The sequence below is a fragment of the Bubalus kerabau genome, chromosome 14 (genome assembly GCF_029407905.1).
Source record: "Bubalus kerabau isolate K-KA32 ecotype Philippines breed swamp buffalo chromosome 14, PCC_UOA_SB_1v2, whole genome shotgun sequence".
Lineage (NCBI taxonomy): Eukaryota > Metazoa > Chordata > Mammalia > Artiodactyla > Bovidae > Bubalus > Bubalus kerabau.
Genome location: NC_073637.1, coordinates 18,617,948 through 18,643,548, shown reverse-complemented (window position 1 = coordinate 18,643,548; position 25,601 = coordinate 18,617,948). Strand labels below are relative to the sequence as shown.

General features: G+C 47.6%; 1 protein-coding gene, 1 long non-coding RNA gene and 1 other non-coding gene across 10 annotated transcripts in view; 1 reads left to right on the top strand and 2 right to left on the bottom strand.

Annotated features, from left to right (window-relative positions):
• TBC1D31 (TBC1 domain family member 31) overlaps window positions 1–3,541 on the top strand; it is a 65,714-nt gene extending 62,173 nt beyond the window's left edge. For 6 of the 8 annotated variants that reach the window (XM_055545906.1, XM_055545910.1, XM_055545911.1 and 3 more), the window contains one exon: window positions 3,188–3,541. In XM_055545906.1, the coding sequence (XP_055401881.1) occupies window positions 3,188–3,321 (134 nt within the window). In that variant the 3' untranslated portion in view covers window positions 3,322–3,541. Of the gene's footprint in view, window positions 1–1,160; window positions 1,257–3,187 lie in introns of all 8 variants that reach the window. The other 2 variants (XM_055545913.1, XM_055545914.1) reach the window with 1 other exon arrangement.
• LOC129626653 (uncharacterized) lies at window positions 173–12,947 on the bottom strand. The gene is made up of 3 exons (XR_008702114.1): window positions 12,275–12,947; window positions 3,782–3,889; window positions 173–308 (listed from the first exon to the last, which is right to left on the bottom strand). It is a non-coding gene; the product is annotated as an uncharacterized LOC129626653 (long non-coding RNA).
• A 470-nt stretch (window positions 12,948–13,417) lies between these two features.
• Window positions 13,418–13,490, bottom strand: TRNAM-CAU (transfer RNA methionine (anticodon CAU)). The gene has a single exon. It is a non-coding gene; the product is annotated as a tRNA-Met (tRNA).
• Window positions 13,491–25,601: the final 12,111 nt, after the last annotated feature.

Here is a 25,601-nt window from a genome sequence, read left to right as displayed (position 1 = left end):
ATACATACACAACTGTATATAAAATAAAGACCTACTGTATGACACAGGGAACTATATTCAGTATCTTGTAATAACCCAGAATATAGAGGAATATGAAAAAGAATACATAACTGAATCACTTTGCTATACACTTGAGACTAATGCAACATTGTAAATAAACTACAGTTACGCACTTACTACCTCTGCCACATGATAGCCCTTCAATTACTTGAAGATGACTCATTCTATTTCCTGACACCAGTTCAAATTAGTCATTTGGTAATCCATTGTCTTGGGCTTCCCAGGTGGCTCAGTTGTGAAGAATTCACCTGCAATGCAGGAGAAAGGAGTTTGATCCCTGGGTCAGGAAGTTCCCCTAGAGAAGGGAATGGCAACCTGCTCCACTTGGGGTTGCATAGAGTCGACATGACTTAGCATGCACACACATTATCGCAAAGACTGATTGAGCTAAAACTGTGAGTTGAAACCATTAGCTGAAGTTCTTGAGCCCAGGTAAAGGCAAGTGTCATCTTGCTGAGTCTGACCCAAGCAGTCTGGGTCCGACTCGTAGAGGCTTGGGCCCTAGTGCCGGGAGTAGAAAGGAAGGGGCATCCTAAGCCAAGAAATAAAGACTCTGATATCTTATTGGATGTAAAGCTGTAGGGTTAGGAGACAGCAAAAACAAAGCTAAAGGATGGGGATTCAAAAAACAGGAGGCACTGGTTAGGTGTGGACGCTGCCATGCTTCCCAGTCTTAAGAAGCCCGGGTGAGCCTCGCCCATCGCTGCGTCTGGTGTGCTGTGTCCTGTGATCAAGCCCCGCTTGGGTAAAGCCGATAGAGATCAGCTCCCAGTTCTCAAGAAAGGCTTGCTAACCACGTTTCATAGTCTCTCCCAGCAGTTGTTTGGGATCTCTGTCCTAGCAGCTGTATTTTTCAGTGGTCTGTTGGTTTTTTGGTTTTTTGCTAAAGGTGTTTTTAAAGTACTTTACTTTCAGCTCAGCTTTTAATTCTCAGTAACTGCAATTTTGCTTGCCTTTTGAATTGTGACAGCATTCTTCCCAGAGTAGAAAAGTAAGGGGCTTTTTATCCTTGGCAATTTTAATTTACTAGGGACCATTTGGAATTAATCAAGGCTTTCTATACACTCCACTCTTTCATTTTTTTTCCACTTTTATAACAGTAGTGCCCAAGTGCCGAGATGAACAGGTCGCCTCAGGCTGTCTGCCTAGAGCCTCACAATTAAATGACATTTCTGAAATGGAGTCCTTGACACAGAGTAAGTCGATGAACAAGAAAGATGTCTCCTATCATGTTAGATTTAGCAATGTTTAAGCAAGAGTGGGGGTGTCCCAGGTGGCTCAGTGGTAAAGAATCCTCCTGCCAACCCAGGAGACATGGGTTCAGTCCCTGGGTCAGGAAGATCCCCTGGAGAAGGAAATGGCAACCCACTCCAGTATTGCTGCCTGGAGAATCCCATGGACAGAGGAGCCTGACAGGTTGCAGTCCATTAGGGTCGCAAAGAGTCAGACACAACTCAGCAACTAAACAATAACAAGGCAAGATTGTGGCTTAAATTATATTTACAGCACATTGAGACCATTTTCCCAGGGCACTGACCATGGAAATCCTAAAGTGGAAGCGGCAAGATTCTCAAGTTTCCAGCTGGGGAAAACTGGGTCAGACCAAACCCCAAGGAAGGAAGGTCTGCCAGGCGTCATTAATGCAGCTGTTTCCTCAGCACAGCGCTGCTGCCCGAAGCGCAGCTGGAGGCGCCGACGGAGTCTGTCCCTGACTAAATGAATGATATTCGTAACTACTTTTTTACATCCTTGTGAAAAGAAAATCTCAGGATTAGTTTTCAAAGCTATTCCATATTTGAGTTTTCTCGACTCTTTTGGGCTGAGCTGCCTCCAGCAACCATTGGAAACGAGTCTGCTCTGGACTCCAAGATGCACTGTGGGGCCAGCTCGCTCAGAATTGCTGAGGGCAAAGGGCTCTGTGCTGATCAATTGCCTTTTGATCCCTTGACTTGATTCACTGGAGCTTTTTGTTTATTTCTGGAAGGAATGGGATGGAATGGAAACATCTTACAGAAATGCAGTCACAGAGTTACCCCATAAAGGAGCTAACAGTTTCCCCTGTAAAGGACTTGGTTTGTTTTTAAAAGGAGGGGAGAGGACAGGAAACTCAGACTCTTCAACCAACTTCTTCAATAAAACTGTCATATAAATGAAGCAGAACTTTACAAGGTCCTTTGAGTTCTTTTAGAAGAACAGATTTTTACAGAATGTCCCCAAAAGACCAGCTTTATAAAAAATATACCTAACAACAAGTCATGAGTTCCAGTATGGTATAAAATACATTCACTAACATACATACTCTTACGTGCATCTCTAAACACTGTGTCAGGATATGAAATTAACCAAAAGTCATGCATAAGTCAGATGAAAGTACAGAAGATTCTCAACTGTTCTCTACTCCAACACATCAGAATTTTTACCTAGATATTCTAAACTTCAAAATCGAGTTGACATTTGGCAAGTTTCTTACTTGGCAACAAAATGAAAAAGCATAAATGTTTTATTCCTTGGGGGAAAATAGTTTTCAGAAATTGAAGCTCTTTGGGTATGTAAGTTTCAGAGAAGTATGTTTTTAAGATGCTTCTTTATTGAATTCCAATATTTACTACCCCTCTAAATCAATATGAAATGGCTGTTACACTTAGACACATTGTAACATTCTAAGCTTGATTCTGGACTTTCCGTGTGTTGGCCATTATAAAAAGTACTTGATTTATGTATTGAATCATTAGAAAGTGGTCATGGTGTATATTTCACTATTAATTTTGGCACCTTGGAATTTTCTCATTACAATAAATATCATGGTGAAAAAACTTACTATTGTAAAAAACTCAGATTCTCTCTTAGACAAGCTTTCTTCCTGATTTAAAAGTTAATCTTTATTCTCCCCCCCCCCAAAAAAAAGATAACCAAAAGCAAATAAGTTCTCTAATAGCATTTGTTCAATCCACCAAATATTTGACTTGTAAATGGAACCTCACGGGACCAGGTAATACGTTAGGCTTTTCCGTGTAAGACATTTGGTTTAGAATATTCATTTCATTATTGGTCTTTGCAACATATTTATCTTTAAACGCTATACCATTGCTCAAACTAACTACTGTTAATTTAAAATTTTGTTTCCAAGTTTCATTAAACCAGAGAAAAATGCATTGGGACGCCATGGAACAGGATCTCATGGAGAGAGTGAGAAACCTCCGCCAGAGACTCGCCACCCAGGCTCAGAACAGATGTCAAACGCCTCACCTTTTGGCTACATAGGAGGCTGGTCACCTTGAGACAGTCAGAGAACAAGATACTTATTTTGCAATCAGTGCTGCTGATTTTCAGATTATTTATTTCAAATGCCTATAAAGATCAACCTTTTGTACGGAAAATGTGTGTATAAAAATTATGTGTTCTTAATTCTGGTGGTTTGGGACTTGTAAATGGCTTATTATTATTATACTTTTAACAATAAAAAATATTTGAAGCTTTTAAAGCTTTGTATGAGGCCCTTTCAGGTTGCAGGGACCGGCATGAACCTCAAGGACTTGATGAGGTTTAATTTTAAAGATAAATGGAGAACTAAAGAACAGGACAGCATCTCAATAGCTGTGCATCCAGGACCTGAACTCAGCAGCAGCTGCAGACCACAAGCAGTGAGGAGAGGCCCGCCCCAAGGGCCCCTCCATCCCCCAGAAGCCGGGCCTCCCCTCACCGGCGACCCCACTGCACTCACCACACCCAGCCGCCGTCTTTGCTTCTCCACGAGGCACCGACAGCTCCACGGCACAGCTGCTCCCGGCTTCATCATCTTGGCTGGCAGATCACTTCCCTGAACCCACTTCTAAAAGGAGCATAGAAATAGCACATGGTCAGGTTCCTGGTATAGTGCTTAACACACTGAGCACTGTACAGAAGAGCATTTTTTTTTTTTTTTTTTTTGGCACAAAGTATAACCTTATGGTAAACCAAATGCTCTCTTTTGTCCAAAGTCCTCAGATAATATCCCATCACTGTGCAAGGCATTGGATTCCCAGGAGCACTTTGTCAGCCTCATTGTCTTTCTGTCTGTTTTCAGTTAGGTGTAAACATGCCTTCATGGTCCAGGTGTGTGCCACAACAAAATCACAGGATATAAAATATTTTGGGTGTGATGGGAACTTTAGATGAGTCATCTCTAGCTCGCCAACAGCATTCGACTTCTAAAATACTGTGATTCTGCCAACTAGAATTAGCTGGTTATTGCGTTTCTTACCTCTACTTCAAGTCCTCTTTTACTAGAATTTACATCCACTCATATTGATTTTGCAAACTACACAGAGTCCTCTTTTATAATACTTGAACCTTCTTCAGAAAGTTTCTATTCATCCAGTGAAAGTGAGTTATACATTCAGTCACATAAAGTTCTTTATTACATTCCTCCTTCCGGTTTTCTTTAAGCCTACGATTCTCCCAATAATAATCTTGATAAAGTCACTGGCTTAGCAGAGTTCAGATACTTGGCTGAGTCTCTTCAGTCACGTGGGTTTGGTTGTTATTTCAAAGGTTATCACAGTTACTGAAGTATATTTTTGATTATGTCTTCCTGCCTCTTGACAGTCTATCCTCAACCTGACCCCAGTTCCTTCATAATATAAATTCTCAGGGAATTGAATGAAGATTGAGCTTGGCTAAAATTCTTCCCACACTGGCTACATTCACAGAGCTTTTCTCCAGTACTCCTCTGAGTTAGCTGGAGAAGAGCAGTTCCTAAAGGCCTTTTCGTATCACATTCACAGGGTTTCTCTCTGGTTGGAGAAATGCAGTCCTTCAGCTGAATTCCTCTCCACGTCGACTCCAGTTAGAGAGTCCAGTATGGGTTCAGCGGTGACGAATACATTACTAACTTGGTTAAATACCTTTTCACATCTATTGCGTTCACATGGCTACTCTCTGGTCTGAATTCTCTGATGTTGAGCAAGATTTGAGCATTTGCCAAGGCCTTTCCACAGTGCCTCCACTTTGACCATTACAGTGGTAATGACTGCAAGGAATGGCAAAGGCTTAACTTACTAATGTGGGTGCACTTAACATTCTTAATGATTCATCTCAGATCAGTGCTAAGTTCAATCAGGAGATAAACCAGATCATTTGAACGGAAGTCTAGAGTTATTAAACTATGATACTATATAAATGCTAAAGAGGGACTTCCCTGGTAGTCCAGTGGCTAAGACTAAGCATCTAACACAAGGGGCCCTGGTTTGATCCCTGTTTGGGGAATTAGATTCCATGTGCCACAACTAAGAGTTTGCATGCCCCAACTAAAAGATAGCACACATGGTAACGAAGATCCTGAGTATGGCAACTATTAATAAGAGCCAGCGCAGCCAAATATTTAAGGGTACCTAGGGCTGAGAAAGTACCCAAAGAAGGACAAGCTCAGAAAGACCCTCCCTCCCCAAGGCTCAGGTTCAGACACACTGGACAGCAGAGGGGCTGGTGGGCTGCCCAGGCCAGAGCTGGCCCACGTGCCCACCCAGGCAGCAGAAAGTAAGTCTCTGGGGTGCAGGCATTCCGAGGCTGCTGAGTGAAAGCTCATGGGGAGTCAGGACCCTGAGCGCTGTCAGAGCAGCGTGTGGCCTGGTGTGTGGCCTGGCCAGCAACGGTCATGTTGTAAAGGGGAGAGTCCACTAAGACAGGCTGGGACCCGGGCCCTGTGCTGCATTGCTTGCTCCTGGACAAATGTTTCCATCAACAGAATACAAAGAAACTGTGAGGGACTCAAAATAACTGTGTGTAAGCACATTTGGGGGTTTCCCAGCTGGGACTAGTGGTAAAGAACCCGCCTGCCAATGCAGGAGACTGAGAAATGTGGGTTCGATCCCTGGGTTGGGAAGATCCCTTGGAGAAGGGCATGCCAACCCACACCAGTATTCTTGCCTGGAGAATTCCATGGACAGAGGAGCCTGGGGGGCTACAGTCCATGGGGTTGCACAGAGTCAGACACAACTGAAGTGACAGCACAACATCCCTTTACACTTCTGGTAACATAGGAGATGGTTCACGCCTAAGAGTTTTAATACTGTTGACTCAGTGAATTCTTTGTGACATTTATTCAGGATTTTCAGACTGTATGGGAAGGAAAGCAAAGAGCCGGACATGACTGAAGCAACTTAGCACGCATGCACAGCTGGGACAAATTATGGACAAGATACAAAAAGACCGGAAAAACCCAACTGCCACTTCTGAGACCTGAGAGCAAAAACTGGGTGTCAGGAGAAAAAGCAGGGTACTGCACATATCCCCTGAGCACCGCACCACCAGAGAGGCAGGCAAACCACCTAACACGCCCTTCCGGCCGGACCCGCCCCTACCCTCACCCCGAGAGAGGAACGAGCTCGCCCCCCACCTCAGGGAGCACGCAAGGGACCTGTTTTCACTCCTTCCTGCTGCAGCAGGGGCCCCAGTAAAACCTGGCCGGAAGTGGTCTGTCCTCATCAATTTCTATTGACAAAGGAAGGTCAAGGGCCCCTGTTGGGCACAATGGGGAACCACCCCCCGGGGCACCCACAAACCAAGGCTAGAGACCAGGCACTAAGGGCAGGCCAGGGTGCTGCTTCTGGCACCAGAACGGAACATGCCAAGGAAGACTACAGCAAAGCAGTCATCAGGCTGGGCTGTGAAGTCACTAGGAGACTGTGGGCTCCGGGCACACGGCTGGACAGGGTACCACTGGGTGTCCCCACATACTCCAGCCTCCGACGGACCACAAAGCAGTAAACCGGAATGAAGAAAACAGCACCTCTTGGGCTAGAAAGAGAAGCCCCACTCCTTCTGCGGTGTCCTCTAGCGCCCTCTACTGGCAGCCTACCACCGTGCACACTGAAGAGACACGCATAAAGGGTCCCATCCACGGTTGCAGGGCGGGCACTGAAGAGTGCATTTGGAGCTCAGAGACCATGAATGGATCACGGGCACGCTCCATGCAATTGAAAGTATCTCTTACAGTTTACTTGGTTGCTTGACAGAATAATGGCTTCAGTGTTGGCCTCCTTAACCACTCGAAGATGCCAGAATTTCCCTTGTGTGATGTAAATGAAGCCATAGAAAGGAACCAACAAAGGAGTGGATCTATCACATACGAACTTCACTCTCTTCCCAGCTTCATGCTCAGCCCTAAAGACACTCCCTTCTTAAGACACTGAGTGAAGGGAGTATCTGCAAATTTGGAAAACTCTGTGACAAGAGCTGCCTGTTGGACTTTCCTAGTGGTCCCGTGGTTAAGAATCCACCTGCCAATGCAAGGGACACAGGTTTGATCCCTGGTCGAGGAAGGTCCCTGGACCACACCTCAGGGCAACTAAGCCCTATACCACAACTATTAAAGCCACCGCAGTAAGAAGCCAGAACCCACGGCAACGAAGAGTAGCCCCCACTAGCTGCAACTAGAAAACGCCCATGAACAGCAACGAAGACCTAGTGAGCCAAAAATAACATTTATTTTTTTAAAAAGATGCCTATTGATATGCTTCCTAATTTCAGTGGGGATGATGGGGTGGATTCATGGAGCAGAGGCCAAGTGATAGTGGCTTAACTGCCAAGTGCTAGTCGCTCAGTGGTGTCTAGCTCTTTGGGACCCCATGGACTAGAGACCACCAGGCTTCTCTGTCCATAGAATTCTCCAGGTTAGAATAGTGGAGTGGGTAGCCATTCTCTTTTCCAGGGCATCTTCCCAACCCAAGGATCAAACCCGGGTCTCCCACATTGCAGACACATTTTTTGCTGTCCGAGCCACCAAGATCACCATTTATAGCTGCAGGCAGCAGAGAAGTATTAAGCGATTCTTGGCTATCAAAGATTGTTTTCCCCAAGAATGAAACAGATAAGCAGCCTACTAAATATTGCTTGATATATCTAACAGGAAATCTTAACATCTGGTGGCCCAAAACCAGATTTGAGTCATTGTTACTGAACCAAAATTGAGTCCACCACTCACCTGCATGCAGTAAAGTCAATCTATCCACACTGGGTTGTGGCGAAGCAAAGTACCATGTTTATTGCAAGGCACCAGGCAAGGAGTCTAGGCAGCTAATGTTCTAAAGGCCTAAACTCCCCCAGTAGCTTTCAGGGAACAGTTTTTAAAGACAGGGTGAGGGAGACGGTTGTGGGATATATGATCAGCTTACCCCACAACCCTCTTACCAATCAGGACATTCTTCTGATTGGTTGGTGGTGAGGTAATCAGGAGTAACATCAACCTTCTAGTTCCAACTTGTCTGGGGTTTACATGCTTGTGGGCAGCATACAGTTAACTTTTCCACTTGCTGGGGCTTTCAGTATCTGCTAAACAGCTCAAAAACTTTGACTCATTGTTATCTATGGCCTCTGATGGGGAGCTAAAGGTCGTGCATTTGTTTAATAGACCCATGATTTGTCTCGCTTGATTGTTTTCCTTTAATTCTGCGTTTTCTCACTTCTCCAATTAAATTTACTCTTTGGAACCGGGGGAGGTCTAGGAAGCTAAAGTTTTTCTACAAATAAGAAGAAAGCAGAGAAAATGATTCTTTCAAAATGAAAAAAAAAAGCAGCAAGCAGAGGACATAGAAAGGACTATCCCAGGAAGGCCCCATGGAGTCCTGCTAGATTACTTCACCACAATGGATAGCCTTGCCTGTCGCCCATTTTCCAAATCTGAACTCATTGCTGGACTTCCCCAGTGGCTCAGATGATAAAGAATCTGCCTGCAATGTAGGTTCAATACCTGGGTTGGGAAGATCCCCTGGGGAAGGGAATGGTAACCCACTCCAATATTTTTGCCTGTCAATTTTTATCCATTGACAGAGGAGCCTGGTGGGCTACAGTCCACAGGGTCGCACAAAGTCAGATATGACTGAGTGACTAACACACACAGACTTATCCCCAGATTCAAAGTCTCTTGTTTTTCTGTTTTTAAAGGGGAGTATAGTTGATTTACAATATCATGTTAGTTTCAAGCATACTGTAGCTTCAAGTGTAGAGAATCCTCTCTATAAAGAAGGATCGTGATCTTTCCAACTAAACAAATCTGACAAACACTGCTGGTGAGTCATCTGTATTTAGCTCCCTATATGAGATAACGGCAATGAAAATTGCCCTGCCCAGGGAACGGCTCTTGGCCCAAATTGGATGCCCTGTTGGGTCTTAGATGATGATACCAGACCAAGTTCCTGCCCCAGACACTAACACAGGCTTTTCTAATTGATCCCTAGAAGAAGGGGAAGTCCTGAGCCCCAGAGCCCTAGGGTCAGGAATTGAGTCTGGACAGGCATGGAAGGTGATGGAAGGGTTGGATTGCTGTTGTTTAGTCATCAAATCATATCCGACTCTTTGTGATCCCAGAGACTGTAGCCCACCAGGCTCCTCTGTCCATGGGATTTTCCAGGCAAGAATACTAGAGTGGGTTACCACTTCCTTCTCCAGGGTATCTTCCCGACTCAGGGACCGAACCCATGGCTCCTGCATTGGCAGGTGGGTTCTTTACCACTGAGCCACCAGAAGGGGAAAATATATTGGCATAATGGCCAGAGTGGCTGGGACAGCTAGCTCACCTGGAGAAGTTAAAGTCTGAAGCAATGTATCCTCACTCTCTTTTCCATTCCCTTCCTTTATCTTACTTCCCCTGATGTAATAGCACAAATGCTTGCACATAAAAGATTTCATCATTCTTCCCTGCTTCTTCACAAAATAGCAATAGAGTTCTTCAAAAGCCACCATAGAACCATAAATAGCAATTGCTCACCTAAGGGATGCCGTTTTGCTTTGGCATCAACCAAATTACAATGCAATTGAAAAGAAACATGGTTACTGCTGTGACATACTGTGCAAGATAATTACTAAAATTATGCTGATATCATTTACTAGTATATACCAGAACTATAGGAGTTCCATATAATTTTTAAGATGTGTATATTATTAAATAATAATTGTTTACCCATACAATACAAAGTAAGAAGTTTTACCACCACTTATCTGACAATGCTTCCCATGTGATTTAACACACCAAATAAGCCTAATTAGTTTAATATTCCTCTCTCTGAGATGGAGAGACACATAATTTTAAGAGTTTTAGGCATCCTTTGGAAAACCTCAAAGTGGCTAAATGAACTTCATTTAGAATTTGATCTTTGGAAAGTCTGTCCAAATATCAAAAACATTCCATGCTCCCAATGCATGGGGCCTGGGTTCAATCCCTGGTCAGGGAACTAGATACCTCTTGCTGCAATATGTGAACTGTGAACTTCCTGATGTTCAAGCTGGTTTTAGAAATGGCAGAGGAACCAGAGATCAAATTGCCAACATCTGCTGGATCATAGAAAAAGCAAGAAAGTTCCAGAAAAACATCTATTTCTGCTTTATTGACTATGCCAAAGCCTTTGAGTGTGGATCACAATAAACTGTGGAAAATTCTGAAAGAGATGGGAATACCAGACCACCTGATCTGCCTCTTGAGAAATCTGTATGCAGGTCAGGAAGCAACAGTTAGAACTGGACATAGAACAACAGACTGGTTCCAAATAGGAAAAGGAGTTTGTCAACGCTGTATATTGTCACCCTGCTTATTTAACTTCTATGCAGAGTACATCATGAGAAACGCTGGAATGGAAGAAACACAAACTGGAATCAAGATTGCCGGGAGAAATATCAGTAACTTCAGATATGCAGATGACACCACCCTTATGGCAGAAAGTGAAGAGGAACTCAAAAGCCTTTTGATGAAAGTGAAAGAGGAGAGTGAAAAAGTTGGCTTAAAGCTTCTGAATATTGATTCAGAAAACGAAGATCATGGCATTCGGTCCCATCACTTCATGGGAAATAGATGGAGAAACAGTGCAGTGTCAGACTTTATTTTTCTGGGCTCTAAAATCACTGCAGATGGTGACTGCAGCCATGAAATTAAAAGACGCTTGCTCCTTGGAAGGAAAGTTATGACCAACCTAGATAGCATATTCAAAAGCAGAGACATTACTTTGCCAACAAAGGTTCGTCTAATCAAGGCTATGGTTTTTCCTGTGGTCATGTATGGATGTGAGAGTTGGACTGTGAAGAAGGCTGAGCGCCGAAGAATTGATGCTTTTGAACTGTGGTGTTGGAGAAGACTTTTGAGAGTCCCTTGGACTGCAAGGACATCCAACCAGTCCATTCTGAAGGAGATCAGCCCTGGGATTTCTTTGGAAGGAATGATGCTAAAGCTGAAACTCCAGTACTTTGGCCACCTCATGCGAAGAGTTGACTCATTGGAAAAGACTCTGATGCTGCGAGGGATTGGGGGCAGGAGGAGAAGGGGATGACAGAGGATGAGATGGCTGGATGGCATCATTGACTCGATGGACATGAGTCTGAGTGAACTCCAGGAGTTGGTGATAGACAGGGAGGCCTGGTGTGCTGCAATTCATGGGGTCGCAAAGAGTCAGACACAACTGAGCAACTGATCTGATCTGATCTGATCTGATCTGATCTGTTGCAACTAAGAGTTTGAATGCTATAACTAAGGATCCCACATGCTGCAAGATCAAAGATCCTGAGTGCTGTAACCTGGCCCTGCCAAACACATTAAAGAACCCAAGACAGGTACTTCCCCTGGTGATCCAATGGCTAAGACTCTGAGCTCCCAATGCAGGGGCCTGGGGTTTGATCCCTGGTCAGCTACTACAGATTCCGAGTTCCCCAACTAAGACCCTCACTCAGCAAAATTAAAAAAAAAAAAAAATTTAAAGACAAGCAAAACACAAACTGCATACATAAAGGTTAGCATCAAAAGAAACAAATGAACTGGTTCACAAATTAGGCAGAAGTCCAACTCTTTCCTCTCTCCAACAGGGTATCCCACTCAAAGACAAAACAAATTGGATTATTCCAGAGAAAAAGCCCCAAAAGGAGAAGAAATAGAGTTCCCAACTGTACGCACCCTCAGAGAGACTTATGGTTACTGTTTGGAGCCTGTCTGCTCCCAAATATTGATTCCTCGCTCCACCTGCCCAGCGCTGGAACAACCAGTGCGGCTTTGGGGAGTTTTGAAGGAAGAGCCTCAGGACAAGTGGTCTTGCCAGCTGCTAGGGCCTTACCCCCAAACTCCCCAACTGTTAGCTCGCCATGAGTGGCAAGGTAAGGCAGGCCAATAAATGGAGAGAGGAGTTGCTAGGACAAGGAACAGCGACTTTATTCAGAAAGCCACCAAACCAAGAAGATGGTGGACTCCAAAGATCCACCTTACCTGCGCTAGAATTCAGGCTTCTTTTATACTAAAAGGGGAGGGCGTGTAGCCAAACATTTCCGGTTCCGGTTAGCCTTCAGAAGGGGCTGTGCTAATTTCTTCTGCCTACACTCCTGCACAGGTGGGCCTGGTCAGGAGACTTCTTGTGAGCTAACCAAAGTATTTCAGCTTAATGCTCATTACCTAGGAGGCAGGGTTCCCAGAGATGGGCCATTGTGTATAATTTAAGCTTATAGGCAACATCCTTGAGGTGATTAACTTGCAATAGGGTACACAGGTTCTGCCCTATTACATCAGTTTTAATTTAATTTGCTATTTGACCTGTTCAGAATGACTGAATTATCAGAAACTTCATGGATGAACATTAGGACGCAGCAGCTGTTGGAAACGCAGCATCAGCACAGTCCCTGTCAGGTTATGCCCTGCTGCCTGAACAACCTCCCTAACACCACCCTCCCCCAGACCCTATCACAGCCGGCCACTTTCCAGCTCTGCAGCCCGACCTGCTCCCATGGTGCTCAGCGCCCGTGCGCGGTCTGGCCTCTCAACACAGTGCCACCCACTTCCCCACAGCCTCCTAGACCCACCCTTCCTCGCGGCCAAGTGTCAATAACCAGGATCCTCGCCGGGAAACCTTGGGTTCCAGCTACTCCCCCAGAGGCCTCCATTAGGGGGCTTTGCACCCAGCGGCGTCCGCAGCGCCCTCCGGGATAGCGAGCACCCCAGGGCTCCCTCACCCTGGGCTGTACACATCCCCGCCACCAACCGGGCTCAAGGGCCAGGGCAGGATCCCTGGTGGAGGGCGGGATGGTGGGGTGAGTGCACCTCCTGGGTACCCGGACTCGTAGCGCTAGAGGTGAGAGTGGGTGTCTTCCCGAGGGGCTCATCCGGTACCCAGCGCACGGCGCCCTAGTCTGCCTCACGTGGACACCCTCCCCCCAACCGTTTATCTTCATGCCCTGGCCTCCCTTTCAGTCCTCCACCCGGGCCCAGGACGCTGGAGACCGCAGGGAAGCACTCGGTACTTCGGGGAAGCGAGGCCAGCACGCAGGTTGGCACGGATGTCCGGGGCTTGCGGGTCTTCTCAAGCAAAACCCATCTTTCTAGCATGAGTGAAAAAAGCCGGAGCGAGCAAAAGTATTGTGCCCCGTGTGAGGATCGAACTCACGACCTTCAGATTATGAGACTGACGCGCTACCTACTGCGCTAACGAGGCACCTACGAACAACTTCCGGGAGTAGGATAATGAGGCTGTTGCGGCGGCCCAGCGCGCATGCTCAGAAAATCACAGCTTCATTTTTCTGCGTAGAGTTTCTGACCCAGGACATCGAAGTTCCCGCCCGGGCGCCTGCCTTACTTGAACCACCTACGCCTCTCTGGTCTTCTTCCGCCTGATGGTCTGGTTATCAATCAACAAACACTGCGGCTTATTGGACCCCCGGCGCTGAGTAGGGGAGACCCTGGGCCGCTAGATTCTTCCTACTCTTGTAAAGTCTTATTTTTGTAGAGTGCTTACAAAGCGTTTGCACAGTCGTGATCTCGTGAAAGACTTCTTGGTGTTCCTGGCCCGGTGCTGCGTGCTGTGATCACAGAGATATCCCCAGCCTCAATCAGTTGGAGTGGGGGCCCACAAGCATAATGATTTGAAAACATACAACACACGTACACTATTCCGGCCTCACCACAAACCCTCGATCTAGCCTGGTGCCCAGCCCCTTTTGACGCCCCAAGTTTCCGCCGCTGCTCGGAGCTCGGGCGGCTGAAACCACCCTTCTTAGAAGCGCCCACAGCATGGAAACGACACCTCGAGCCGCAGCCTCGGCATCTTGGAAGCCCTCTCCTCTCCTTTACCCCGAGCCCTTTATGTTAATTATCAGCTTATTTAAATACATTCATTGTTAAAGGCCGCTTTCTGTCCCTGTTATAAACGGAAAACAGGGGCTTATTTTTCTCTTAATACACATTAAAATAAATATTAAAATAAAAAACTCTTCCATGTAGAGTCCAAAATCATCCAGAGGGAAGCACACTTCAGATCTGTATATTTCCCTGTGTGTAAATTTTACATTTAAAAATGTATTCTAAGACTGAACTGCAGCCAACGACAGGCTAACAGAAGGGCTTTGCAGGAGTGATTACTGAAGATTCCAAGTTTGAAGAGTTTCAAAAGATAAGACCATCTGATGGACCGACGAGCCTAAGGACAGAGGTGGAGAAAGCCAGAGGCTGCAAGAGTCGTAAGCTGTTAACGTAGATCTGGGTGATGGGTATATGAATATTCACGGGATAAAAATTCTTTCAATGTTTCTGTTTATCTGAAATTTTTTCATTATGAAGTGTTGGAGAGGAATTTTTAAATCCCCCAGAACTGGGGAATGTTAAGGGGGAAACTGGTAACATGAGTGTAAGGAGGTGGCAAAAAATAATAAGAGTAGGCATCAGAATTCCCGGGAGTTGGGGAAGAGAACACTGGCGGCGGAGGGCTGGGGCGGGGGAAGGGGGCGGGGGTGGATCTCGCTACATTTGAAGAAGCGACCCCTGGGAGTGTGGTCAGCTCCACGAAGGGTGGGCTTCTTAGAGCCTTATCTTGTCTCCACAGGGGGAGTCGCGCATGGAGTATGTTGCCTGGATCCCAGACCTCTTGGGCTGGATGTAACTTGGATAACTGGTAACTTGGATACCCAGTCCTGGGGATGCTTTCCCTACATCACGGTCCCCAGTGGGAAACCCACAATCTCCCAATCCTGGGGGAAGCTCTTCCCCCCCCCGCGAGAACCCGACAAAGCGGAGGGTGCTCGCCCTGGGTTTGGAGGAGAACAGAGGGCCAGGCAGAGGCCCAAACGAGAGACCCCGCCCCCAACACACACATACACACACACACACCTAGGAATCCAGGGACCTCCCGAGAACTGCACACTGGAGGTGTCACGGCGGTTTCACCCAGATCTCCAGACGCGAAGAGTGCGGACTGACCCTTACTGCCTCAAGGACGCTTGCTATCTGCCCAAACTTCTGCAGACAAGAAGCCACTGCAGCCGGTGGGGGGGACCAGACGACTCGCTGCGCCCTGACTAAGTCCGACAGAAAGGACTCAAAGTTTGGTATTAACATGCCTGTCAGGGTCGCCAGCAGGCGGCGACCCCCAGGCTTGCCTAGTGATGGGTGACCTTGGGGGAGGATGGCGGGGGGTGAGAAAGAGGGGAGGCAGGGACCTAGGGGTGGGGTCCGGGGCTCTCGAAGCGAGCCCTTCCCACATCGAGGCCTTTACTAGGACTGTTCCCTCCGCCTGACACGGCTTTCCCCTCACTAGGCCCTTTTTCTGTGCGGACATCTCCTCGCCCTTCTTCAGCCAGGTCAGTGGTCACCTACTCTGAGCAACCTGATCCCTATTTCCTCCCAGGATCGCTTCTTTCTCCCCTACCTCCCCCGACTAAACTCGGCGGAGTCGAGGTTCCCTCCTCTCGGCTAGAAGCTTTCCCGCGGGCGGCTCTTTAACTCTGGGAACAACCTGGAGGGGTCAGTATCATTGTTGCCCTACGCGTACTGATGCGCAAACTCACAAAGATGTCACTCGGACCTGCAGCTTGTAGCTAAGGGAGGCAGAATTCTATCTCACAGCTCTCACCAGCGCTTCCCCCGCCCATAGCAGCAGCTTCCAGAAGGGTTTCCTCACGTGCACCTCCTAAAATAATCTTGAAAAGCATCTACATACTTCCTCGATTAATGCTAAATTGATATCTAAACGTTGTCGTAAATTCAGTTTCAAAGGATGTAACTTCCATTAAATGGTATATGCTGATTTTCTAAAAATGTTACTGCGTGTCAGATTTTTTTTTTTTTTAAACAGGGGTCCAGTGAAATTGAAATACCTTAGGGATCCCATACAAACCATAATCTATTTTAAATACACGTGAATAAGCTCTTCTTTAATATTTGTTGTTTACATTTATTCCAGTAGTCAAAACTGTGGTTTTTCCAGTAGTCTTTTATGGATGTGAGAGTTGGACTATAAAGAAAGCTGAGCACCAAAGAATTGATGCTTTTGAACTGTGGTGTTGGAGAATATTCTTGAGAGTCCCTTGGACTGCAAGATCAAACCAGTCAATCCTAAAGGAAATAATCCTGAATATTCATTGGAATATTGGACTGATGCTGAAGCTAAAGCTCCAATACTCTGGCCACCTATGTGAAGAACTGATTCACTGGAAAAGCCCCTGATGCTGGGAAAGATTGAAGGCAAGAGGAGAGGGGGATGACACAAGATAAGATGGTTGAATGGCATCTCCAACTTGATGGACATGAGTTTGAGCAAGCTCTAGGAGTTGGTGACAGACAGAGAAGCCTGGCATGCTGCAGTCCGTGGGGTCACAAAGAGTCGGACACGACTGAACTGAACTTAGATTTATTTTCACCCCAGAACTCATATTTCCATTCTACTCCTACCCCTGGAATGGTATTTTCATATAATACACAGTTTATGTTAGAATGTCTGTTACTGAGAACCCTAACATGCCTCTTAACAAAAATAAGTACATACATTGAAAATTTTGTTTCTTTTATGGATATAAGTCTCTGTGTCATATTTTTTTCTTAATTGACATCATTATTATTACTACACAATCAAAAATCATAAATATATTATGGATTTAAAGAATAAGTATTAAATGGAAAAATGGAAAATCTGAAACAAATATCCATGAGATGGATGCAGCTTTTAAATCCCATTTAATTCATGTTTGTGTGGATGGCTCTTTCCTTTTTCTAGAATGAGAAAATGAGCATTAATTCTGTTCCTATTTTTTATATTTACGGGTATAAATGTTGAGACACTGTTAACATGAAGACATGAAAAACGATGGGAAGACTTTTGTGTTAACACTAAAATTCAATTCCTTAACAGTTTCAAGTTATATTTTGAAAAATCACCTCTCCTCTATCTATTGTCTTGGTTATGTATGTCCTCTCAAGTTTTGATTTAGAAGCTGAAGTAATTAGTCATTAGAGTCCAAGTATTCCACTTCTAAACCCATGTTTTGAATCAAACATTGCCTTTATTTGAAGCCCTGGAGTTTTTTCATGTCCAATAAAATCCTGGAGGTGGAGGAAGACCAGATGTGGAGGAGAGACAGGAAGGAAACCTTAGCCTGACCACTGACAGCAGCTCTTTCCCCAGATGATCAATTGTTGAACATCATCACATCGTACTCCTGGGGTACACGTCCAGGTGACAGTTGATGAGGCTTAGATTTGATCTGACAGGCAGCAGAGGCTGTTTAAACCTATTTTACAGGTATGTGTATGTGTGTGCTGAGAGGCAGGCTCAGGTCTGGCTAAGCAGAATAACTAACTGGAAACATGTTGCAAATTATTCTTTCCCTATGACCTGGATAGACCTGGGCAGGGAAACCACCTGGAAAGCCAGGAGACAATCCAGGCCTGGGGAAATAAAAACACATCCAGGGAACGGCTGCAGAGACCTCAGGGAGGGAGCCGAGTGGAGACACAGCCCGCAGGATCTTCCAGGACTTGTCTCTGGTTTACTGCCAAGAATAGAGAAGTGAAGGGTCACTCCAGATTCAGAGCAGCCGTGCCCAGAAATGGCCTGCCGCCACCACTGGGCAGGAAAACAGGAAAAGAGGGGCCTGTTTGTGAGGAACCCAGTAAATTCTGATTTTGCATAATTTTTATTACATAAATACCCCATGCTCATTATAAATCACACTCATACATAGTGTATCAGTCAGCTATTGCTGCGCTAGTGCTGCTTAACAAACTCTCCAAAATTTAATGACTTAAACGATGTAGTTTTCTTTTTAAATAGCTTCAATGAAATATAATTCATCTACCATACAATTTGGGACTTCCCACATGGAGCTAGTTGTAAAGAACCCCCCTGCCAGTGCAGGAGACATAAGAGACATAGGATTGATCCCTGGGTCAGGAAAATCCCCTGGAGGAGGAAATGGCAGCCCACTCCAGTATTCTTGCCTGGAGAATTCCATGGACAGAAGAGCCTGGTGGGTTACAGTCCAAAGGGTTGCAAAGAGTCAGACTCGACTGAATGACTGCACAACAAGAGGCTGAGTGAGGAAAAGGATTATTGGGGAAGGAAGAAGGCTGGAGAGAAGGGACCGGTTTGGGGTGGAGGTGCTCTGGGAAGAGGCAGAGGTTTCCCAGGCCTGGCCCCTTCCCAGCCAGGGCTCCGTGACGTGCCAGGACCTGGCCGCGGGCCCACGGGTCTCATCTGGTTATTCTGGCTGTGATAAGCCAGAAGCCAGGGCGCAGCTAGCTGGGCAAGTCCAGGGAGGCTGAGAGAGGCTGAGTGCAGGGCCAGAGGAGGAAGTTTTCCTCAGACACACCCTGCAGGGAGCAGCCAGCTCGTCTCTGTCATCTGGTCCGGGCAGCACGGGGCCATGGCCCTTCCAGCTCCAGCTTTAACTGGACGGGTGGACAGCGCTGTGTGAGTCAGCCTGTTGCTGGAAGCGTCTGAGAGTCGTTGCTCTGAGCCACGCTGACACAGCAGCCAGGAGGAGGAAGGCCTCGCCCCTGACAGCTGGGTGTTCCCTGAGGGCCTCTGTTCTCTCCACACTGAGGCCAGTGGCAGCAGTTTTCTCTGTCTCCCGCTTAACAGCTTCTGTGGATCCCACTGTCCGAGAGATGAAGACGGAAGTCCTCTTGTCCCTTCCCCCATCCCTCCCACCCCACCCCTCGCAGGCTGACCTTTGGAGCTCAAGTCTTCCCACCACCACCACCCCCCACCCCCCACCCCCAGCCCCCAGCACACACTCAGCGTCTGTACCCCCAGGGCACCCATTCCCTCCCACCTCCCCCAGCTAATTCCACCAACCTGTGGTGACCTCAGAAAGGCTTCCTGACCCCAGGCTAAGTCAGCCTCCCTGCTCTGTATTCTGTTGCTCCCATGACCTTAACATTCATCCCGGTTCAATGTCATGACTCTCCTTTGCTATCTTTCCCACTGGACTGTAGGCAAGGCCATAGAGGAGGTCATGCTCTAAGCTGTGCTGAGCCCAGAATGGGCCCTTGAGCATTTGATGATGACATAAAAGGCTTCTCACATTCTACTGTACTGGCTTCTCTTTCCTTGAGGGCAGACGCCGCAGTGGATTCATTTCTAGATCTCCAAATTTTAGTCTGATCAGAGACCTAGTTCCGAAGATGTGCAGGTTCTGATTTCACTAACCGAGCAGGCCTTTCCATGACCTGGCTGGAAACGCACTCAGAGCCATCTCCCATGCTGCACATCCAGGGTGGGGAGGCCAGCAAGGTCCCCTAGCCAGAGGAGAGGGTTACAGCATTCACCTCGCAGGGCCCTCCACTCTGCATTCTGACAGGTGAGGTGTGGTGGCAGATGTGGTCCCAGCAGCCCTGGGGCCACAGGAGCTAAGCCTACCCCTTCCAGGTTCAGCCCTGGAACAGGGCAGTGGTTTTGCCCACAGTTCCAACAGGTGTAATGGCAATAGCAGAGGTCATGGTGTGTGTCTTGGCACCCCCAGCTATGTTGGGGTGCAGAGCCATGGGGCCACTTCATCACAGTGCTAATGGGTGTCATGAGTCTGACCCAAAGTAGTCAGGCATCCAGGGTTCTTACACTTTAACCCTTTCAAATCCTATCTCTAACATCTCTTCCTGCACCTGTATTTCAAACGTAGTATTTGTGCCTGAAATTGTACAACCACATTGTGGCAAAATTACGGTATCTGGCTCATAATTTAAAGCTTAGAGACTTCGACTAATTTAGGTGACAATCTGACGGCCAAAGGGTGAAAGTCTGGTTACAAGGGGGCATTTTCTGAGAGTGCGGCTTTTATTGCAGGGCCCCAAGTAAGGAGTCCAGGCAGCTAGTGGTTGTAAGACCCAAACTCCCCGGTGACTTTCAGGAAAAGGTTTTAAAAAAACACAATAGGGGAGAGGGGTTGCGGGGTGTGTGATCAGCTTGTGGACATTTTTCTGATTGGTTGGTGGTGAGGTAATCTGGAGTCAACATCATCAACTTTCTGGTTCCAGCTGGTCTGGGGTCTACGTGCGTGTGGGCATCATACCTGATGGGGGTTTCAGTATCTGCTAAACGACTCCAAGGACATGGCTCATAATATTATCTATAGCCCTTGAGGAGGCATTAGATGTCCTTGACTTTGTTCAATGGCTAAACTATGATTTGTCTTGCTTCACTGTTTTCCTTTGCTTTGCCTTTTATTACTTTTCAGGTTAAATTTATTCTCTGGAACTTGAGGAAGGCCTAGGAAGCTACAGATTTTCTGTAAACAAGAGGTGGGTGGAGGACATGGGGAGGTCTGCCTCAGGAAGGCCACATAGAGTCCTGCTTGGTTACACTTACACAACTGTATGTTGTTGTTTAGTTGCCAAGTTGTGTCTCATTCCTCTGCAACTCCAAGGACTGTGGTCCACCAGGCTTCTCTGTCCATGAGATTCTCTCAGCAAGAATACTGGAGTAGGTTACCATTTTCTTCTCCAGGGGATCTTCCCGACCATTTCCTTTGACCAGGGATCGAACCCAGGTCTCCTGCTGCTGCTGCTGCTGCTAAGTCACTTCAGTCGTGTCCAACTCTGTGCTACCCCATAGACGGCAGCCCACCAGGCTCCCCCGTCCCTGGGATTTTCCAGGCAAGAGTACTGGAGTGGGGTGCCATTGCCTTCTCCGAGGTCTCCTGCATTGGCAGGCAGATTCTTTACCACTGAGTCACCAGGGAAGTCCAAACCACTGTACACATTCCTCAAAACTCATAAAGCTGTGTAGTAACAAGGGCACATTTTATTGCATCTAAGGTATACCTTAATTTTTTAAAAAGCTTCTGCAAATTTATTAGCCAAAAAACAATGGGAGCTCTTGTGGTTCTTAAGCATGTCCGAATTCTTGGGCAAGGGAAAAAGTAGGAAATGGAAGGGAATGAAGGGCTTTGCTGCCGTGTTGCTTCTGTTCAGTCTCTAACTTGTGTCCAACTCCTTGTGACCCCATGAACTGTGGGCCCCTGGGAATTAAGTCATGGCTTTGCTGGGCACCAAGGATGGGAGACTGACAGGAGGCTGTTGGGAGGCTGATCCCATGAAAGGCAGTGGTGGAAGGACCTGGAGAGGGGTGGGGTTTAGGGGAACTGTCTGGACACCGTGTCCCATTTCCGCTCCCACCCTAGGCCCTGGCCTGCCACAGAAGCAGCAGCTGCTTGAGCCCCTTGCCTGCCTGGGCTGAGCTGATGATATGCAGCATGGATTGATTGGTGTTGACAGGGAGCTATTTACCCGTCTAATTAATTATGCCAACCAATTTTCAACTTAATTGCACTTCTTGGGTCACTGGGTAATGAGACTGTACAGATTTCATGCTGATGCAGGCCTTGACAGGGAGGTGGCAGAGGGAGGGTGGCGGCTGCCCCTTGAGTCAAACGGACACCCTGTCCCTCCAGGTTCCTGGGCCCAGAGCCCAGGCCCTCAGCCCCTGGGCCACCCCACAGAAAGCTCTGGATTCCTGCTTGAGTAGCTTCTGCCTGTGTAAGCTGGCCTCTGCCCCAGGAGCCCTGAGCCATTTATTCACCCAAGAAGCATTGATTAAATGCCTACTCTGTGCCAGCCCCAAAGTGGGAGAGGTGCTGGGGAGCCAGGAAGCTAAGTCATGTCTTGCCTGCCCCCCATCCCCCTCCTCAAATTGCTCACAGTAGGAAGGAGGAGATTTTCATTTACACCCACAGTTACCAGAATTCGGGTGCCGGTAGAAGTAAGGTCTTCGGAGATAAACCCAATCCAGGCTTTGCCTTTGGGCCCTTAAGGAATTTCCTTAACCTTCCTAAGAGGAAATAGTAACCCACTCCGATATCCTTGCCTGGAAAATCCCATGGACAGAGGAACCTGGCAGGCTACTGTCCACGGGGTTGCGAAGAGTCAGACACGACTGACTGACGAACACCCACCCAACGCCTCAGTTTTACAAACACATTGCAGGGCTGCGGCAGGATGCAGTATGTCATATAATATCAACCACATCCTAGATAATAGATGGGCACTGTCTTAGGCTGGAGAAGGGAGCAGAAACTGGGCAAGGCTGGACCACTCATATCACACAGGCCTTCTCTCTTAGATCTCACACCTTTTGAGGTTCATCCTGTGAAAGAGGCAGAGGGTGCTGTGCTCGCCACGGGGACCGGACCACCCACCTGTGGCTCCTGGCACTGCCGCCTCCCAGTCAAATGACCCTGTTAGTCAGGTAACTTCTGTGCTTCAGTTTCCTTCATCCATGAAGCAGAAATGGTCACAGCACTTACTCACAGGGCTGCTGTGACGACCGAATGAGTTAACACACGCAGAGCACGTAGAATAGCACCTAGTACTTAGGCCATGTTCCCTGAGTGTTCTGTGATTATATGGACAGAAAAGTCAAGTCCAGGGGGCCCTCTAAGTTACCTCCCCAGGCTCACATACGGTCACAGGCACAGTCTGAACCCAGCTGGGCCTGATTCCAAAGCATGGAAGCTTTTTGCTTTTGCACCACTCAAGGAATTAAGCGTCATGGGAAGATGAAGCAGTGTACCTATCATTAGACAAGACTGACTGAGGCAAGTTCTAGAAGCACCCTGCCGGCTCAAAGGAGAAGCAGTTAAGAACTGTCAGCAAAGGCTCCCTCCCATGGATGGGACTCAGGAAGAACTTGAACGCTGAGAAGGATTTGAATCAACCATGATGGTGGAAGCAAGGACTTCCCACTGAGGGGGCGGGCTGAGCAAAGACAGGGGACTGGATCTCCCATATGGGTGAGGGCCCTAGACCAGGGTTCCTCAGCCTTAGCACTATTTTTTTTTTTAAGACTTCTTTCAGGTGGATCATTTTTAAAGTCTTTATTGAATTTGCCACAATATTGCTTTGGTTTTATGTTTTGGTTTTTGGCCATGAGGCAGGTGGGATCTTAGCGCCCAGACCAGGGATTGAACCCACGCCCCCTGCATTGGAAGGCGAAGTCTTAATCACTGGATCGGCAGGGAAGTCCCTGGCTTTCTCCCTTACACACTTTCTGGAACTGAAAAGAAGATTTGGATTGTTCTAGTGGAAAAGGGTGGAGAAGGCAATGGCACCCCACTCCAGTACTCTTGCCTGGAGAATCCCAGGGACGGGGGAGCCTGGTGGGCTGCAGTCCATGGGGTCGCACAGAGTCGGACACGACTGAAGCGACTTAGCAGCAGCAGCAGTGGAAAAGGGCAGGGGAAGGGAAGGGAGGGTGAAGGTTGGCAGAAAGCACATGGGCTTTGGAGGGACCATGCCAGGGACTCACTAGCTGGGCAAGTTACTCCACTTCTCTGAACCTTGCATTTCATGTCTATGAAGTGAGGCCTGATCCTCTGAGTGTCCCTTAGCACAGAGAGCCAGTGTGCAGGGAGGACTCAACGACAGCCAAGTGAAAGATGTCCGCACACATCACAGACATGCAGGGTCTCCAACACCAGGCTCAGGACTCAGTACTTGGTACTCAAGGGGCCAGGTAATTGAGAGCTTCTGAGCCTCGCAGTGAATCAGCTCAAAGCCCATGGGTTATCATCCCCTCATCAGCCTGGGGACTGGACTTGGTGACACAGACTGGAGAACAGGCTGACGACCCAGAGGAGATGGGGGAGGAGGGGAGGTTAGAGGAGAACGTGGGCAAAAGGTGAAGTCCACCTGCACGAGCAGGATCTGGAGGAAGGGTGAGGGTGTGGAGTCCAGTTGTTCCCACATGTGTGCTCAGTCGACTCTTTGTGACCCCATGGACTGTAGCCCGCCAAGCTCCTTTGTCCATGAGGATTCTCCAGGCAAGAGTACTGCAGCGCGTTTCCACGCCCTCCTCCAGGGCATCTCCCCAACCTGGGGATCCCAGCACTGACAGGTGGGTTCTTTGTCACCAGCGCCACCTGGGAAGATGGCCACGATGGTGATCTGCTCCTTAACACACCTGCAGCAGCTCCCCTCCCCTTTCTGTCTCACTCCTCTGCCCCCTCTGCTTCTTGGGATCACTTGTACTGGAATCCTAGCCTCAGAGTCTGTTTCTGAAAGAACCCATTCAAAGACAGTCGCATAAACAGCTTTTGGCAGGAAAGAGCTCTCTGCAGGAGGTACCCCTTTGTCTTGTCACTAATCTTAAAGAGGCACCTCGGTGCTCTACTCATCTTCTGGCCCTAGCGCACCTTTCAGATCTTTTGATCACAGAATACCTTGCCTAATCTGTTGGTTCTTTCCATAGATCAAATAAGTAGAAATTAAATAAGAATAAGTAATTAACAGATAATCAGATTTCTTCCCTAACTTCCCCTTCAGTCATCTCATGAACAAGCTGTGTGAACAAGATTGCATCTTAAGAAGGATCACAAGAGGTCAACAAGCCTGCATGCAGTGGGGGACAGTGATGACCCTGAGTCCTTACCTCTAAGAGTAACTGAGGCTACTTCCCTTTCTCTTTTTAAAAATCTCATTGCTGAGCAGAATCTCAGGAGGTGGTTTTAGGGGGATACTGCATCCACCATCTCCCGAAATTGCCAGAATTCTGATTAAAGGCAACTTTTCCTTTTTACCAATATTTGTCTCTATCTGGAGTACTGATTTTTGAGTGTCGAGCAGCGAGACCTGATTCGGTAATACCAGGACTCTAGGTTTTGCAGTCCATTGACATGGAATTGATGATGCCCTGATCTGAAAAGAAAATGTGGCTTCCCCCTTTAAAGTAGCAGTTCATCTACTTTAAACATACCTGGGGCCACCTGCCCCTCCAGCACTGAGAACGACCAATCCCATCGGTCCATGGGTCTGACATGACTGAAGATTCTCAAGACAGTATTCCAAGCAGACTTCCAACAGCCCAGTGCTGGCCCCAGGACTTGTACCTCTCTGGCAGTTCTGCTCAAGCACCACCATGGCAAACACAAGAAGGGAAGAGCGATGGGAGAGAAGGCTTTTCCAGGGGATGGGGATGTCGGGGAACCTGAGGAGTCACTGAGAGAAAGGAGGAAAGCCAGGTAGACAGCTCTGCCTGGCAGGCACCCAGTTTCCCTCCTCACACGGGGACCAGATGGACACAGGATCTCAGGGACTTGGCAGGAAAACTGTTGTTTTTGAACCAATCAGCATCTGCACTGAAGAGCTCAGGAGGGGGACCCCAGGCACCAGGTGACGCCGGAGCTGGGAGAGCCTGCTGGCTTCCTAAGTGGGGCCTGAGGAGCTCGGGGAGAATTGCACAACAAGCTGGAAAGCCGGCTCAGCGCGGCTGCTGGGAGGAGAGGAAGTCTCCCAGGGCTGAGTGTGCCCAGGCATGAAGGAGCCGGCCCTCCTGGCCGGCGGG